The following is a 17,925-nucleotide window of genomic DNA, read 5'->3' as shown; positions in this document are numbered from 1 at the left end:
AAACAATATTAACAATGTATTGTGATCATAGTGACCAAGAGACAATGCAAGAGACATGACTGACATGTATGAGACAGAGAGGAAGGGAAGGAAGACAAGGGAGAAAAAGATTGAAATTCAATTCAGACAATGGAAAGAGAAGGGATATTAAGCTAAAAAAAATTGCTGTTTACAGACTTGGTTTATCGCAGCTCAGGATTATCAACGTGAAACAAATCTCCAATTAAACATTTCAAGATACCATCTGTGTTTCGATGAACACGCCGAAAAGAGATTACTACACATGCTACGAATAAAACAGATGAAACTAAATCTCATAAAACGTCTCACCCAACCTATATTTCCCCATAAATAAGTCAACAAGGAACCATTTCTTAACAGCAAGTCAGTGTAAGACTTCTCTGCACGTACGCCCACCACATTAGCCAGGTGGTCTTTGATTCCAGTGAACAATAAAGTCCTGCTACAAGTCATTTTAAGAACAGGCTCATGGCAGTCTCGTAAATTCAATTAACAGCGTCCGTGTGAGCTGGCACTACTCTAGGCCTGTTCTCACTCTCTGTCTAGGAGAGAAACTATTTTAGTGTGCCTACTCAAAATGAGCACACTAAAATCAACTACTGTCACAACCTTTAGAGCAAGTGCGTCTCCAAACTAGAACCGAGAGAGATACAGACTACAGTAAATGTTCAGCCATGTTAGGTTCAATGTGGAAACCGTTGTTGACATTGGATGACAATATATCTTCCGGTCCACAACAAACCCAAGGTCCACCCAATCACAAGCCAAAGGCATCCCCCAGACAGACTTCTGTTTCAGTCCCTGAACACATTCTGTTGCTGCAGTGCAGTGTAAGAAGGCTACATTATAAAGTGGTCCATCTCAGGAGTGAGTTTGATGCAGTGTGTACCCTACTGTAAGTTCATTTACTATTGTTGTCTAAACAGTTGAGAGAGAGGCTGCTCCAGAGGCCAGTACGGCATCACGTCAACCCAATGGACCACAGCACATGCCACATCATCACACATGTCCCACTCTGGTGACAGATTGAGCCAGAGCTTTGAGACAACACATGACAGCTGGGATAGAGAGAGGGAAAGAGGGGAAAGAGGGGAAAGAGGGGAAAGAGAGAGAGAGAGGGAAAGAGAGGAGAGAGAGAGAGGGAAAGAGAGGAGAGAGAGAGAGGGAAAGAGAGGAGAGAGAGAGGGAAAGAGGAGAGAAAGAGAGGAGAGAGAGAGGGAAAGAGGAGAGAAAGAGAAAGAGAAAGAGAAAGAGAAAGAGAGAGAGAGAGAGAGAGAGACGGGGGGAGAGAGAGGTATGGAGGGACTCAGGGAGGGAGAGAGAGAGTCATCATGTACTAAACAACCACATATGCTATTTGACACAATCCACTCTCTCTACAACCACAAACTTTGAGAATTATTCACTTAAACACACACACAAACATGTATGCACGCACACACACATACATACACACACCCTAATGACAGCATTTGGCAGCCTGCATGTTCACAGCCACTATGTTTCTAACCCAGTACCGCAGGGGAATGTTTCATCGACCACCGATCTCTCACACAGTGAGTTTACATGACATGAGAAACTGAGAATGGGACTGCTGCTGTGATGAATTATTTACATACAGTACCAGTCAAAAGTTTGGACATACCTACTCATTCAAGGGTTTTTCTTTAATTTTTTTATATTTCTACATTGTAGAATAATAGTGAAGACATCAAAACTATGAAATAACACATGTGGAATCATGTAGTAAACAAAAAAGGGTTAAACAAATCAAAGTAGCCATCCTTTGCCTTGATGAAAGCTTTACACACTCTTAGCATTCTCTCAACCAGCTTCATGAGGTAGTTACCTGGAATGCATTTCAATTAACAGGTGTGCCTTGTTAAGTCAATTTGTGGAATTTCATTCCTTCTTAATGCGTTTGAGCCAATCAGTTTTGTTGAACTTCTAAAGTTTCTGCAAGTGCAGTCGCAAAAACCGTCAAGCGCTATGATGAAACTGGCTCTCGTGAGGACCGCCACAGGAAAGGAAGACCCCATTTCTGAGGCTGGTAACTCTAATGAACGTATCTTCTGCTGCAGAGCTCTGCTGCAGAGCTTCAGAGTTCAAGGAACAGACACATCTCAACATTAACTGTTCAGAGGAGACTGCGTGAATCAGGCCTTCATGGTTGAATTTCTGCAAAGAAACCACTACAAAAAGAACACCGATAAGAAGAAGAGACTTGCTTGGGACAAGAAATACGAGCAATGGACATTAGACTGGTGGAAATCTGTCCTTTGGTCTGATGAGTCCAAATTTCCGATTTTTGGTTCCAACCGCCATGTCTTTGTCAGACGCAGAGTAAGTAAACCAATGATCTCTGCGTGTGTGGTTCCCACCATGAGGCATGGAGGAGGAAGTGTGAGGGTGGGGGGATGCTTTGCTGGTGACATTGTCAGTGATTTATTTAGAATTCAAGGTACACTTAACCAGCATGGCTACCACAGAATTCTGCAGCGATACGCCATCCCATCTGGTTTGCGCTTAGTGGGACTATCATTTGTTTTTCAGCAGGACAATGACCCAACACACCTCTAGGCTGTGTAAGGGCTATTTGACCAAGAAGGAGAGTGATGGAGTGTTGCATCAGATGACCTGGCCTCCACAATCAGCCGACCTCAACCCAATTGAGATGGTTTGGAATGAGTTGAACCGCAGAGTGAAGGAAAAGCAGCCAACAAGTACTCAGCATATGTGGGAACTCCTTCAAGACTGTTGTAAAAGCATTCCAGGTGAAGCTGATTGAGAGAAATCCAAGAGTGTGAAAAGCTGTCATCAAGGCAAAGGGTGGCTCCTTTGAAGCATTTCAAATATTAAATATATTTTGATTTGTTAAACACTTTTTTGGTTACTACATGATTCCATATGTGTTATTTCATAGTTTTGATGTCTTCACTATTATTCTACAATGTAGAAAATAGTAAAAATAAAGAAAAACCCTTGAATGAGTAGGTGTGTCCAAACTTTTGACTGGTACGTTATACCACTTAGAGTAGTTTTTACCTCCATCTCTATTTGAGAGTATGTGATGCAAGCACAGTGGCTGTATTTCAGCCCAGTCCCCTTAGAAGGAGTTGCTCCACTTTGCTAAATATATCCCTGCTCCTCCCCTAGTAAATATGTCTATGTTTCATAGCCACTCTGCTATTCACCTGGGCCTGGGGCTACACTTTTAAAAAAAAAGTGCTATCTAGAACCTTAAAGGGTTCTTTAGCTGTCCCCATAGGAGAACCTTTTGAAGAACAATTTTTGGTTCCAGGTAAAAGCCTTTTGGGTTCCAAAAGGGTTCTACCCAGAACCAAAAATGTTTCTACTATGGGAACAGCCGAAGAACCCTTTTGAAACCCTTTCTTCTAAGAGTGTGGGGCTGGGGACTGACACGTTTCTGTTCTCTCTGGGACTGGGAAAACGTCTTCATAAATGTGACAGCGTAAAAAGAAAAAAGTAAAACTCAAAGACAAAATTCAAACAAGAGCGCTCCCCTTAACCCCTGGTTCTAGTTTGCATCTGAAAAGACACCCAATCCTTATCTTTCCAATATCTTTCCAATATTTCCACTATCCTTATGCCTCCTTGGTCCATTTTGAAGCACCAAGAGTGAAGGGACTGCTTTCAACATCTGCCTTGTTAAACAGTGTTAATTGTATTACCAAGGAGGACACCGCCTACATAGCCTACAGATCTGTTATATTAATTTGACCAGTTTGTCACAGCAGGAAAATGTACAGTACAAAGCACTTAGTCTTTCCATAAAATACCACGCTGAGGGGTTTGCACTAGTTACCACAGCTACAAAGTCAAACATTGGCTATATAAATTAAATAATTTAAATAATTTTGGTTAGGGTTAGGCATAAGGTTAGCAGTGTGGTTAGGGTTACGTTTAAAATACAATTTTAACAAGAGAAACTGAAGAAATGGGCAGGCTTTATGACTTTGTGGATGTGGTAACTAGTGACAACCATGTTGAGGGCTTCACATCAATGTACCTTTATCTTTGTTTTTCTCTTTCGCCAAAGAGTCCAACTTCCTCCTCAGCGACTTCTTCCTTTTCTGTCCATCTGAGAGAAAGAAAATCATGAAAAACGGTCAGTTATCTGTACACACTGATAACAATCCACACAATAACCTGCTGTCACATTAGCTGATATCTTCCATTATCATGTATGTCGGCCATTTTGGAGATGATCAAGCCAGTGGCTTCAAAGAGCATTGCTTATCAAAACACTGCAGCAATAAAGATGACAAATGAGTGTCTCCAGCCTCTGATCCAGTGATTTCATCAATAGAGGCTCAAGAGGAAAGAAACAGAGGACATTCTCATTTCCTCTTGATCCTCAGGCTTTCCTGTGAAGAGGGATTAACAAGGAATCAGCCAATCAGCATTCAGGGCTCAAAACATCCACTTTATAATAAGGAATCAGGGCCCCAGTTCACATGAGCTCAATCCTGGAAGTGAAACTTAACCCTGAGAAAAGTAGAGAATGAGCACCTTCAATGTAAAATGTATTTTATAGCATAATATTCTACTATTATATCAAGGTTACAGCACACTACTTCACAAGATTAGATATCACCAGTGGAAGATTTGGACAATTTCACATAAATTGGGGTGGATCCAAATATGAGTTTCATTTTGAAAACGACTAAATAATTATGAGGAAGGGAATGAAGTGTTTTGTCAGCTGTCAACAAGATCTATGAATCCTAGCAAGATCTTTGATTAATGCACAGGAAACCTCTGGCAGCGTGGACCAAGGGTTGGAACTCTTATTGAGGAAATACCTCAAAACTGTGTCTATAGCCAGAGCGCCTCTAATCAAACAGTCGATGAATCTGTCTTCAAAACAGTCAAGATGTTATTAACTGGGCACACACTGATTGAATCAATGTTGTTTCCACGTCATTTCAATGAAATGACGTTGAACCAATGTGGAATAGATGTTAAATTGATGTCTATGCCCAGTGGGTCTGCTCTTTTATGATTGGAACACAATCATAACAAGGATGTTTTTTCCCCCATTGGCTCAGTCAAATCCCACTGTTCGTGGAACAGGTATCTATATATATTTTTTCCCCCCCACCTTTTTTTAACCAGGTAGGCTAGTTGAGAACAAGTTCTCATTTGCAACTGCGACCTGGCCATGATAAAGCAAAGCAGTTCGACACATACAACAACACAGTTACACATGGAATAAGCAAACATACAATCAATAATACAGTAGAAAAGTCTATTTACAGCATGTGCAAATGAGGTAGGATAAGGGAGGTAAGGCAATAAATAGGCCATGGTGGCGAAGTAATTACAATATAGCAATTAAACACTGGAATGGTAGAATGTGCAGACAATGAATATGCAAGTAGAGATACTTGGGTGCAAAGGAGCAAGATAAATAAATAAATAGAGTATGGGGATGAGGTAGATTGGATGGGATATTTACAGATGGGCTATGTACAGGTGCAGTGATATGTGAGCTGCTCTGACAGCTGGTGAGCTAGTGAGGGAGGTAAGAGTCTCCAGCTTCTGTGATTTTTGCAGTTCGTTCCAGTCATTCCAGTCAGAGAACTGGAAGGAAAGGCGGCCAAATGTAGGATTGGCTTTGGTGGTGACCAGTGAGAGATACCTGCTGGAGCGCATGCTACGGGTGGGTGCTGCTATCTTTGTGGCTTGCATGGTCGAAAAAAATAAATTGTCAGCCTGAATTTTTTTTTAAGCCTTAAGGACCTTGACTATTGTCTGAATCTGGCACGTAAGAATGTTGTGTTGTGATGGTTCTCCATAGATATAGAGTGTCTGACCAGTGAGCTGAGATAAGGTGGGGCTTTACCTAGCAGAGACTTGTAGATGACCTGGAGCCAGTGGGTTTGGAGTCAAGTATAAAGCGAGGGCCAGCCAACGAGAGCGTACAGGTCGCAGTGGTGGGTAGTATATAGGGCTTTGGTGACAAAACGGATGGCACTGTGATAGACTGCATCCAATTTGTTGAGTAGAGTGTTGGAGGCTATTTTGTAAATGACATTACGAGGGTATGTTTGGCAGCATGAGTGAAGGATGCTTTGTTGCGAAATAGGAAGCCCATTCTAGATTTAATTTTGGATTGAAGATGTTTAACGTGAGTCTGGAAGGAGAGTTTACAGTATAACCAGACATCTAGGTATTTGTAGTTGTCCACATATTCTAAGTCAGAACCGTCCAGAGTAGTGATGCTGGACGGACGGGCAGGTGCGGGCAGCGATCGGTTGAAGAGCATGCATTTAGTTTTACTTGCATTTCTGAGCAATTGGAGACCACGGAAGGAGAGTTGTATGGCATTGAAGCTTGTCTGGAGGTTAGTTAACACAGTATCCAAAGAGGGGCCAGAGGTATACAAAATGGTGTTGTCTGCGTAGAGGTGGATCACAGAATCACCAGCAGCAAGAGCGACATCATTGATGTATACAGAGAAGAGAGTCGGCCCGAGAATTGAACCCTGTGGCACCCCCATAGAGACTGCCAGAGGTCCGGACCACAGGCCCTCCGATTTGACATACTGAACTCTATCAGAGATGTAGTTGGTGAACCAGGCGAGGCAATCATTTGAGAGACCAAGGCTGTTGAGTCTGCCAATAAGAATGTTGTGATTGACAGAGTCGAAAGCCTTAGCCAGGTCGATGAATACGGCTGCACAGTAATGTCTCTTATCGATGGTGGTTATGATATCGTTTAGTACCTTGAGCGTGGCTGAGGTGCACCCATGACCAGCTCGGAAACCAGATTGCATTGCGGAGAAGGTACGGTGTGATTCGAAATGGTCGATAATCTGTTTTTTAACTTGGCTTTCGAAAACCTTAGAAAGGCAGTGTAGAATAGATATACGTCTGTAGCAGTATGGGTCTAGAGTGTCTCCCCCTTTGAAGAGGGGGATGACCGCGGCAGCTTTCCAAACTTTGGGAATCTCAGACGATACGAAAGAGAGGTTGAACAGGGTAGTAATTGGGGTTGCAACAATTTTAGAAAGAGAGGGTCCAGATTGTCTAGCCAGGCTGATTTGCAGGCGTCCAGATTCTGCAGCTCTTTCAGAACGTCAGCTATCTGGATTTTGGTGAAGGAGAAGTGGGGGAGTCTTGGGCGAGTTGCTGTGGGGGGTGGAGGACTGTTGATTGGGGTAGGGGTAGCCAGGTGGAAAGCATGGCCAGCCGTAGAAAAATGCTTATTGAAATTCTCAATTATAGTGGATATATCGGTGGTGAGAGTGTTTCCTAGCCTCAGTGCAGTGGGCAGCTGTCAGGAGGTGCTCTTATTCTCCATGGACTTTACAGTGTCCCAGAACTTTTTTGAGTTTGTGCTACAGGAAGCAAGTTTCTGCTTGAAAAAGCTAGCCTTAGCTTTCCTAACTGCCTGTGTATATTTGTTCCTAACTTCCCTGAAAAGTTGCATATCACGGGGGCTGTTCTATGCTAATACAGAACGCCACAGGATGTTTTTGTGCTGGTCAAGGGCAGTCAGGTCTGGAGAGAACCAAGGGCTAAATCTGTTCTGGTTCTACACTTTTTTTGAATGGGACATGCTCATTTAAGATGGTGAGGAAGGCACTTTTAAAGAATAACGAGGCATCCTCTACTGACGGGATGAGGTCCATATCCTTCCAGGATACCCCGGGTCAGGTCGATTAGAAAGGCCTGCTCGCTGAAGTGTTTTAGGGAGCATTTGACAGTGATGAGGGGTGGTCATTTGACCGCAGACCCATTACGGATGCAGGCAATGAGGCAGTGATCGCTGAAATCTTGGTTGAGAGGTGAGAGCAGAGGTGAGAGCAGAGGTGTATTTGGAGGGCAAGTTGGTTCGGATGATATCTATGAGGGTGCCCGTGTTTACGGATTTGGGGTTGTACCTGGTGGGTTCATTGATCATTTGTGTGAGATTGAGGGCATCAAGCTTAGATTGTAGGATGGCCGGGGTGTTAAGCATGTCACAGTTTAGGTCACCTAGCAGCACGAGCTCTGAAGATAGATGGGGTGCAATAAATTCACATATGGTGTCCAGAGCACAGCTGGGGGCAGCGAGTGGTCTATACAAAGTGGCAACGGTGAGAGACTTGTTTCTGGAAAGGTGGATTTTTAAAAGTACAAGCTCGAGCTGTTTGGCTACAGACCTAGATAGTAAGACACAACACTGCAGGCTATCTCTGCAGTAGATTGCAACACCGCCCCCTTTGGCAGTTCTATCTTGTCAGAAAATGTTATAGTTAGGGATGGAGATTTCAGGGTTTTTGGTGGTCTTCCTAAGCCAGGATTCAGACACGGCTAAGACATCCGGGTTGGCTGAGTGTGCTAAAGCAGTGATTAAAACAAACTTAGGGAGGAGGTTTCTAATGTTAACATGCATGAAACCAAGGCTTTTACGGTTACAGAAGTCAACAAATGAGAGTACCTGGGGAGTAGGAGTGGAGCTAGACACTGTAGGGCCTGGATTAACCTCTACATCACCAGAGGAACAGAGGAGGAGTAGGATAAGGGTACGGCTAAAGGCTATCAGGACTAGTCGTCTAGTGCGTTCAGAGCAGAGCCTATAAGTAAAAGGAGCACGTTTCTGGGCATGATAGAATGGGTGGCAGCGTAGCCTAGTGGTTAGAGCGTTGGACTAATAACCGAAAGGTTGCAAGTTCAAATCCCTGTGCTGCCAAGGTACACATCTGTCAGTATTCCCCTGAACAAAGCAGTTAACCCACTGTTTCTAGGCCGTCATTGAAGATAAGAATTTGTTCTTAATTGACTGACTTTAGCTAGGGGAAACTATTTTTATGTTTGGAAAAATAACGTTCCCAAGGTATTTCTCAGGCCCAGATGCTAGAATATGCATATAATTGACAGATTGGGATAGAAAACACTCTAACGTTTCCAAAACTGTCAAAATATTGTCTGTGAGAATAACAGAACTGTTTTTGCAGGCGAAAACCTGAGGAAATCCAACCCGGAAGTGCCTTTTATTTGAAAAAAAAACTGTTCCATTGCCTGCCCCTCCTCCATTTAAAGGGGTATCAACCAGATTCTGTTTCCAATGGCTTCCTCAGGTTGTGACCAGGCTTTAGACATAGTTTCAAGCTTTTATTTTGAAAAATGAGCGAGATTTATCAAAACGCGTCAGGTGTCCTTTGATTAGTTCTTGCGCGCGAGAGATGTAGCTCGACATTTTCTTTCTCTGTAGTATTGAATAGTTTACCGTCCGGTTGAAATATTATCGATTATGTATGTTAAAAGCAACCTGAGGATTGATTATAAAAAACGTTTCACATGTTTCTACAAACATTACGGATACTTTTTGGAATTTCTTAAGGCTAGGGGGTGCTGTTGTCACTATTTATGGTAATCGTGTAATTTTTGAAACGGCTTCCTACAAAATTCCTGATCGTACAATATGCATATTATTATTATTATTGGATAGAAAACAGTCTATAGTTTCTATAGGAGTTGAAATTTTGTCTCTAAGTGGAACAGAACTCATTCTACAGCAATTTCCCTGACATGGAGTCAGATTTCAGAAATTTTGGCCTCTGTTCTGGAGTCAGTTTTAAGGCCACTGTTATTCCTATGAGTATATGGACACTGCTTACGTCTTCCCCTGGATGCCTTTACGTGATGACGATTTGAATGGTGTCGATTGCACAATCACAGGCACTATAAATAAAAAAAACCTGTAGCTAGGAACTCTTTTCTTGCTGCGTCACGCGCGCGGCGGCCACCGACCCGCACTTGTTCCAAGCATTAGTGTAGGGAGTAATATTACTCTGGTCATGTTTCTACTCGTTATAGGAGTTAAAAACATCATAAGGTAGTTAATTTAAAGCGTTTTATAGCAATTTATATCCGTTTAGTGCGATTTTGGGACATTTATTTCTGAGACGCTGTGAATCTCTGGGCACGCTTCCAGTTCATGCCGAACGCAGTTGGCATTTCCACATGGCAAGAGGACAGCTTTCCACCAAAAGACGATTAGACCCAAGAAAGGATCCTTTGCCCAAGATACTGATGGAAGAACAGCTCAAAGTAGGAACAATTTATTATGATAAATCGTGTTTCTGTCGAAAAATGTTAGTGGCTTAGGACGCCATCTTTTTTGACGTAGCTTCGCTTGGCGCAAACTGTATTGAAAAGTAAGGATAATTTAAAAGCAACCTGAGGATTGATTCTAAAAAACGTTTCACATGTTTCTACAAACATTACGGATACTTTTTGGAATTTCCGTCTGCCTTTCAGGACCGGAACGAGCCTGTGGTTTTCTGAACATAACGCACAAACCAAATGGCGGTTTTTGGTTATAAAACTAATCTTTATCGAGCAAAAATAACATTTATTTTGTAACTGGGAGTCTCGTGAGTGCAAACATCCGAAGATTATCAAAGGTAAGCGATTAATTTTATTGCTTTTCTGACTTTCGTGACCGGGCTAATTTGCGGCTAGCTGTTCTTACTGTTTTGTCTAGTGATTGATAAACTCACAAACGCTTGGATTGCTTTCGCTGTAAAGCATATTTTCAAAATCTGACACGATAGGTGGATTAACAACAAGCTAAGCTGTGTTTTGGTATATTTCACTTGTGATTTCATGATTAAAAAAAAAAAAAAAAAAAAAATTATTTGGCGCTCTGCAATTCAGTGGTTGTTTTACGTACGTCAAGAAGTTAAATAAAGGTAAAAAAAAGAATAGATTCCAGGCATAATGTACAGACAGAGGTATGGTAGGATGTGAGTACATTGGAGGTAAACCTAGGAATTGAGTAATAATGAGAGAGATATAGTCTCTAGAGACGTTTAAACCAGGTGATGTCACCGCATAAGTGGGAGGTGGAACTAAATGGTAGGTTAAGGCATATTGAGCAGGGCTAGAGGCTCTACAGTGAAATAAGACAATAATCACTAACCAGGACAGTAATGGACAAGGCATATTGATATTAGGGAGAGGCATGTGTAGCTGGGGGGTCCAGTGAGTGGTTGGGCTGGCTGGAGACAGACAGCTAGCAGGCCGGGGCTAGCAAGCTAGCAGAAGGGCCTTAGAGGGACGTCTCGATGGAGAATAGTCTGTTTTAGCCTCCGCGTGCGGTGACGTCGATAGACCAGTCGTGATGGATTAGTAGGGTTCCGAGTAGCAGACTTTTCGCCAAGTTCAATTGGCAAAATAGGTATAGTACTCGGATACTATACTCGAATAGCAACTAGCTAGCTGCGATGATCCAGGTGAAAACGTCCAGAGCTTGCGGTAGGAATCCGGGGATATGGAGAGAAAATAGGACCGGAATGCTCTGGTTTGAGTCGTGCTGTACAAACTGGCGAGAGCTTTCCAAGCTAATGGTTAGCTGATGACCGCTTGCAGTGGTTAGCTGACTAATAGCTAGTAGCTAGTGAGCTGGCTAGCTTCTATTGGGGGATTCCGGATTCGAGGTGAATAAACATACTTTAGAAAAAAACAGATCCGCAGCACATTGGGTGAGGCGGGTTGCAGGAGTGTGTTTTGAAGTTGAGGTTTAGAAAAAAATATTAAAAAGATATGCGAGGAAAAATATGTAAAAAGATATATACATGGGACACGACAAGACGAAGGACAAAAGACGTCTGACTGCTACACCATCTTGGATTAAGTTGAGCACAATAGGTTCATAGAGACGCTGACACCAATAACAAGCTTCAAGTGATTGCAATTATAGGCAGTTAGATCAGTCCTGAGCAGTGTCCTCTATGTTGCCCCTGGCTCTGCCTCTCACTGCCACCCAGCCTCCCCTCACTGCCTCCCAGACTCCTTGGCATATATATATATATATGGCACATATAGAACAGGTTGCTAAGAAACTATGCTTCGACATATCTACAGATCATTATGGAATATCTGAAGACAGAGTATGAGAGAACAAACAATAGTAAAGAATAGAGAGGGAGCAGGAGAAAGACAGCGGGGGGTATGAGAGAGAGATGGTATGAGAGAAAGGGAGCAGGAAACAGTATGTGTGTGACAGAAAATAGAAAGAGAGAAAGAAAGAAAGAAAGAAAGAGAGAGAGAGAGAGGAAATGGTTTGGATTCTTGTCAGTTGACTCGGCAAGTTGGACAGCAATCCCAGGAACCTTCAGTCCTCTCTCTCTTCCCCACTCCAACAACTTGTAAAACGATCCAACGAGCCATTTGCTTTTCTTTTCTCTATTTCTTCAAGGATCTCCGGGCCTCAGCAAAACACCGGCTAACCCAACCGCAGGCGCAAGATAAACAAAACCCACAATCGAGGTGCTGAAATATCTCAGTAACACATGCCTGAGGGGTTCTGGAATTCATAAGGAACACAGACAAACGCATTAAATCATCCGGGGGAGAGGTAGAACCTTTGACTGGAATGCACACCCTGGCTAATATACAGCTCTCCACAGAGCATGACTTAGAACAGAGCAGCAGGCTATGGCCCTATGATCCTGAGTGGAAAGGGCTACATCTTCATGTGTAAGTGTCTTACTGACACTACATAAGACAGGAAGTTCACTCCTGAGTCTTCTAGATGTACTGTATAGGAAATCAGGTGTACTGAGGTTTACATCTCAAATCACAAGTGCTTACAGCTTCCTCAAACACACTCTGTGGAGGGGAAGTTCAAGATTGTCTGCTAGACAGTTTGAGGTTGGTCTCGGAAAGGTCCAAGGCGGATGTTGATGGCAAATGTTTGTGAAAATGCTTGTAGCATTGGCACAGGGACAGACTGACTAGCCATATGAACAGACAGACGGACAGGCGGATGGACGGCCTAGAAAGGAAGACAGACAGACGGACATTTACACACACACACAAAAATAGCTCTATACTTTACCTTTGGGGATGGTGATCTGACAGCCCAGGTCATAGTCTTGATGGAGCCTGTTGAAGGCTACCTCCTGTAGCCAGGTCCGCTCCAGCTCTGACAGGCTCTGAATGGCCATCGGCATCAGCCGTACACTCCGCCCTGACAGACTGTTCCAGGTGAAGTCACCCTGGGGAGAGATTTTTATTCTGTCACTTGGCAGAGGAACATTTGTTAGCTTCCAGGGCTAGTGGCTAGCACCACTGTTACGCTATCTCAAAGCAGCTGTTCTTATTTAAAGTAGCTAGCTTGAGTGTTGGTTATAGCCCCTAAGAACACCTCCACCGTTACCACTCTCATCACTGATACTGTCACCGTAACCTGACCGAGTTGTCAGATTTGGGTCTGCAATCACTACAACTGACTGTGATGCCCATAATGATCGAAGGCTGGTTGTTTGTGAAGTTGCAACACCTTGAAAGGAATGGACAAGTCTCGACCATCGTCACCAGCATCATCCACCAGAACAGTGAAAAACAGGAGGTGGAAACAGAATATCTACACAGTTGTACTAAGAGGACAGAGGCTTCTCACCCGCCCTGATACTTCCTAGCTAACGAGCATGCAGAGGAACAGCCAGATGCACTCGCTCCAATAGTCAGTCGTTAGCGTCTAGCCCTGTGTGGATGAAACCACAGCACTGTAGTCGTGAGTTCCCCACCCCACTGGTGATGGCAGGGAGCTCATTCCGTTCCAGTCCCCTCCACTGGTTGCACACACAGGACACACAGGGGTGAAGGGAAGGAGGACCCTGCGGTTGAAGGGGGGGGGCTGGAAAAGCAAGGGCTGCTTGTCTCCTGAGCTGTTAGGTTTGGCAGGGGGGCTGAATGAAATGGCTAAGCTCCAATTCCCCCGAGTCCATCGATGGAACATGTATGGAATGGTTATGGAACGCTGGTACCTCAGAAATGCTGCTCCCTCCCCACCACTTGGGAGTTCTCTTCAGACTCTAACTCTAGTCTCTATGAGCACATTTACAATTCAGTAAACAGGAAAGCCAGTTGACTTTGACAGTGCTTAGTGTACACAACTCATTTGTTACAAAACAATTCAACATGCTTGTAAGAGCCATGAATTAAAGGAGTCAAATGTATCTACTGTGGCTGCTCCCTTAACAACCTCAGGAATAAAAATGATATCGTCCAATTTTATCCTCTCCGCTGTACGTACTGTAAACCTTTGCCAGAGAACCAATCAATATTGGGCAGGTTGCGTTTCGTAATCACTGTTTTCACACTTGGCTAAGGATTACAGTTGACTAGGGATGACTAGAAACTACATCTCCCAAACCTGTTAGCCATCTCTACTCCTGCTCCAAACCCCCAGCTCTGGGGCCCACACGGTCTTCCACACATGGCCTTCTCGTTATATAAAGACAGGATCTGACGAGGCTGCCTCCCTCCATCCCCTTAGTGTGTTTTATACATCTCTTTTTCCACTACTCACACATAATATCCACTCTGCGCCTGAAAACACGTTTACCCTTGACACAGGTAGACCTCACGGCCAGAGAGACTGCTAATAGGACTAGTACAGACTGTCACTCAGAATGAGTTGTCCTCAACACATCAACTCCATTTGAGTTCCCAGTGAAGTCAGGAAATGAATTCAACTTCCTTGCCAATTGCATTGAGCTGAAATAATAAGGTTACTGTTTGCCTTTCAGTAGAGCATTGTCATAGGTGTCAATCACGTCTGAGCTTGATTTAATAGCGGGATGAGAATAGAATTGTTTGTCCTTAAACAGATGTTTGTTTATCCTATGACCCCATTCCGTTCACATTCTAAAATGGCTGTGTGCTGCAATCGAGTTATTCCATTTGCTTTGAACATCTCTACTCAACCAATCATCAGATGATGTGCTTGAAAACACTTCATGTTGTCTAACTATAATCTTATTCAGGTTGCCATGCTGCTGTGACTAATCATATCACTTAACAATTTGGTTTATGTAATTCAATTTCTTTGAAAAGTGTGAAAGTCTTACAAGAAAGGTTGTAAGACTGTCATGTAGAGTAGGCTATTACTGTACTGTGATATACAGGACAAGTCTACAATAATGTCTTAAGGCAGACTGACGGTTTGTTAAACAAAGTATACAATGTATAGAGGGAGGAACAACATCATGTTACACTAATAATGGCTATTCCAGACTCTCAAATCCAAACTGAAAAATCTATTGACTCATGACAACATTCAACCTATAGGTTCTGTTCTCTCCAAGATACCTCTGTAATGTCTTGTGGGATTTTACTGTTTGTCAGGGCAGCCCTTTTCTAAATAGCTTTGGGATGACTCAGCGAATGAGGTGGGCGTATGCGCCTTTTTAAAATCGGTTCAATGAGCGAGGACAAATTGCACAAATTGGAGCAAAATAATGTGTGTTTCCATGGTAACTTATACACAGAGCCGCAAGTGTTTCGGGATATGCAGAAAACATCGCCATGGCAACCATCGATCGAACGATCAATCGCTAAACTCGCACAAGCTACTGACCTCACTGAATGGACGTATAGTGAAGAAAGTGCATCATCAGTTGAATCAATGAGCATGTTTTCATATTAGAAGACCTAATGGAATGTTCCATCCGTTCTCTCTCATTTCTCAGTCAAATGCAATGACCTAAAATCCTCTTCAACAACTCAGCAACCATCAGCAGTAGCAAACTGCACAGTAACTTCAACCACATCATACAATCAAACATTTCATGGTGATTTTCATAACACGCTGTCTGCATGAAAATCAGTGAATTTAAAATTGGGAAGGCACAATAGCCCTGGCTGGCACTCTGCCAAAGACAACATGTTCCTCTTGCTTAGATTGAGAACATATTCATCTGATCCAAAGGACCAGAAGAACCTGGGCCCAGAACTGAGGTGTAGGATGTCACTCTAGGGATCAACACACAGTCATAGCCTATAGGTGAGAGCATAGAAATAGAGGTACACTCAATATGGCCGCCGGAATGTTGACTTGAATGACCGTTCTAGTCATTCTAATTCAAATGGGTGAGAGAGCGTAGAAAAAGAATGTTGACTTGAATGGGAATCCTCTGATATGACTGTATTGACAACACATGTCCATAGCGTTGGTTGCAGGACAAAAGATCACGCCATCACCCATTAAAACCCAGCAAAAAAACAATGTAGCATGTTCTGAACCTAACTAATCAATTCACCAGTCAGATTAAATACTGGGCCACAGGAGGTTGTTGGCACCTTAATTCGGGAGGACAGGCTCCCCAATTAAACTTTAGAAAGAGAATCCAAACCCTGCAAATGAACCAATTTGATCCATCTACAAGAACATTTTAAACAACATTACAGTACAGTAGGCTACAGTAGACAAACACTTCATTATGCCTCGTGAACTTGATCTCAAAATTTCTTGCACCATTGACCAGAACGCTACAGACCTCATTTGAGGACTTCTTATTATAACAACAACCATGTGAATGTCATGGTGAACAGATGAAATCAGTGACAGCTGATGACCCTGTCATCAACTCTCGCCCCTCTAATTTTCTAAATCCATTGTTACTGCACGTGTATTCTATGTGATATTATGAAAGAGAATCCAATTCATGCAAAAACAAACCTTGAAACACTCCAAAACTAACATATCCACACCACAGAGGACAAGCCCTTGGGCCCTTGGGCTCCAATAGTACAAAAATCATTTTCTCAATGGAGGAAAATGCACTCCGTCCGCACATGTAACTAACAGCAACATCTGTTCCGTTTTAAAATGACGGTTGGCTCTTCAACCCTCTCAGAGGAGGATACCACATCACACATCTGGGGATGAAACATCCCAATCCCAAAAAGGCCTCCCAATCCCAATTTCGCATAGGGATACCGCCTGATACCGTGGCCCAGGAAAAAGATTTTTAGAAAAGAGGGAGATATGTTAAGAGATTGCAGCAAAGGAATGTTCCTTTTAACATCATTGTTTTTACTCTTTATGTTTTCGTTTTACAGGTCCCGTTGACTCTGACAGGGTAATGGATTACTCGTGTAGCGTTGGAACCGCACCAAGGTGAACATCTGCTTGTAATTACAGCGCCACTGGGCTAGCTAAACACTGGTTGGCCTGTCAGAGACAAAGGATTGATGTACCCCTCCACCTGCCGTGGTCCATCCGTCTTGCTGCCTGAGAGAAAATAGCCCGGGAAACATCCTGATATGTCAACGAGCAAAAGTCAAGTTATCAGAAGACAACCGGGGGGCTAATGAGGAAGAACATATATCATAAACATACAGTAAGAACGAAAAACATGGCTAACTATCCAAGCACATAAATTGTGAGCCTTCATCTAATCTCGAGCATGACTGTCAGGGAGAGACTATATCCCCCGCAAAATAACCACGGTGAAGCAGGTGAGGTAACTACCACTGGTCTTATCAACAATGACAAAATATTTAGTGTTTCAGGGGATGGCGTGCTTCCAATGTACTATTCTAATTTGCAAATATGTGGGACTGTGACAACACACCAGCTCTATCTCATGACAAACATGCTTGCTTGATAATCCAGTGGAGGGGGGTCATATGAGGTAGGTTATTTTGAAGACATTTGGGTAGCACAAACTCAAAACTGTGACGACATAAGAACGTATGCATTAGGGTAACTGAGTTCAACCCTTGAGGTTGAGGGTATAGATTACATCATTGTTACATAACCTATAGAACCAAAACAACTCTGGTATCAAGCAAATGTGACTGTTAAGGAGAGTTTGTAGACATTACCCCAGTCAGGCCAGTAAGACCACATGGGTTCAATTAAATCAGAACCACATTGGCCCTTTTTTCTACTGACAAACTCAATCACAGAATGGTTTATTACTGTAAAGTTTTATTAGTGTAAGTTAAATACTGTAAAGTTTTCCTTCAGCGTGCTATAACTTTATGTGGGTGCGAGTGGCCCGTGTGTGTGTGTGTCATATATTTTAGTCATATAACCTCATGTAAAACTAAACCACACCTCCTCCCACCGCTCTATTCAGCCTATAGCATG

At 43.0% G+C, this 17,925-nt stretch overlaps 1 protein-coding gene across 1 annotated transcript in view; it reads right to left on the bottom strand.

Moving 5' to 3' along the window:
- The window catches only part of LOC129840408 (rho GTPase-activating protein 6-like), a 45,313-nt gene that overhangs the window by 14,973 nt on the left and 12,415 nt on the right, over positions 1-17,925 (bottom strand). Inside the window, exons 2-3 of the mRNA XM_055908255.1 lie at positions 12,880-13,039; positions 4,052-4,123 (exon numbers count right to left, since the gene is read on the bottom strand). Coding sequence (XP_055764230.1) covers positions 4,052-4,123; positions 12,880-13,039 — 232 coding nt within the window. The remainder of the gene's footprint in view (positions 1-4,051; positions 4,124-12,879; positions 13,040-17,925) is intronic.

Source organism: Salvelinus fontinalis, chromosome 41 (genome assembly GCF_029448725.1).
Source record: "Salvelinus fontinalis isolate EN_2023a chromosome 41, ASM2944872v1, whole genome shotgun sequence".
Classification (NCBI taxonomy): Eukaryota; Metazoa; Chordata; class Actinopteri; order Salmoniformes; family Salmonidae; genus Salvelinus; species Salvelinus fontinalis.
Note: the sequence above shows the minus strand (reverse complement) of the source record. Positions and strands in the feature narration are given on the sequence as shown.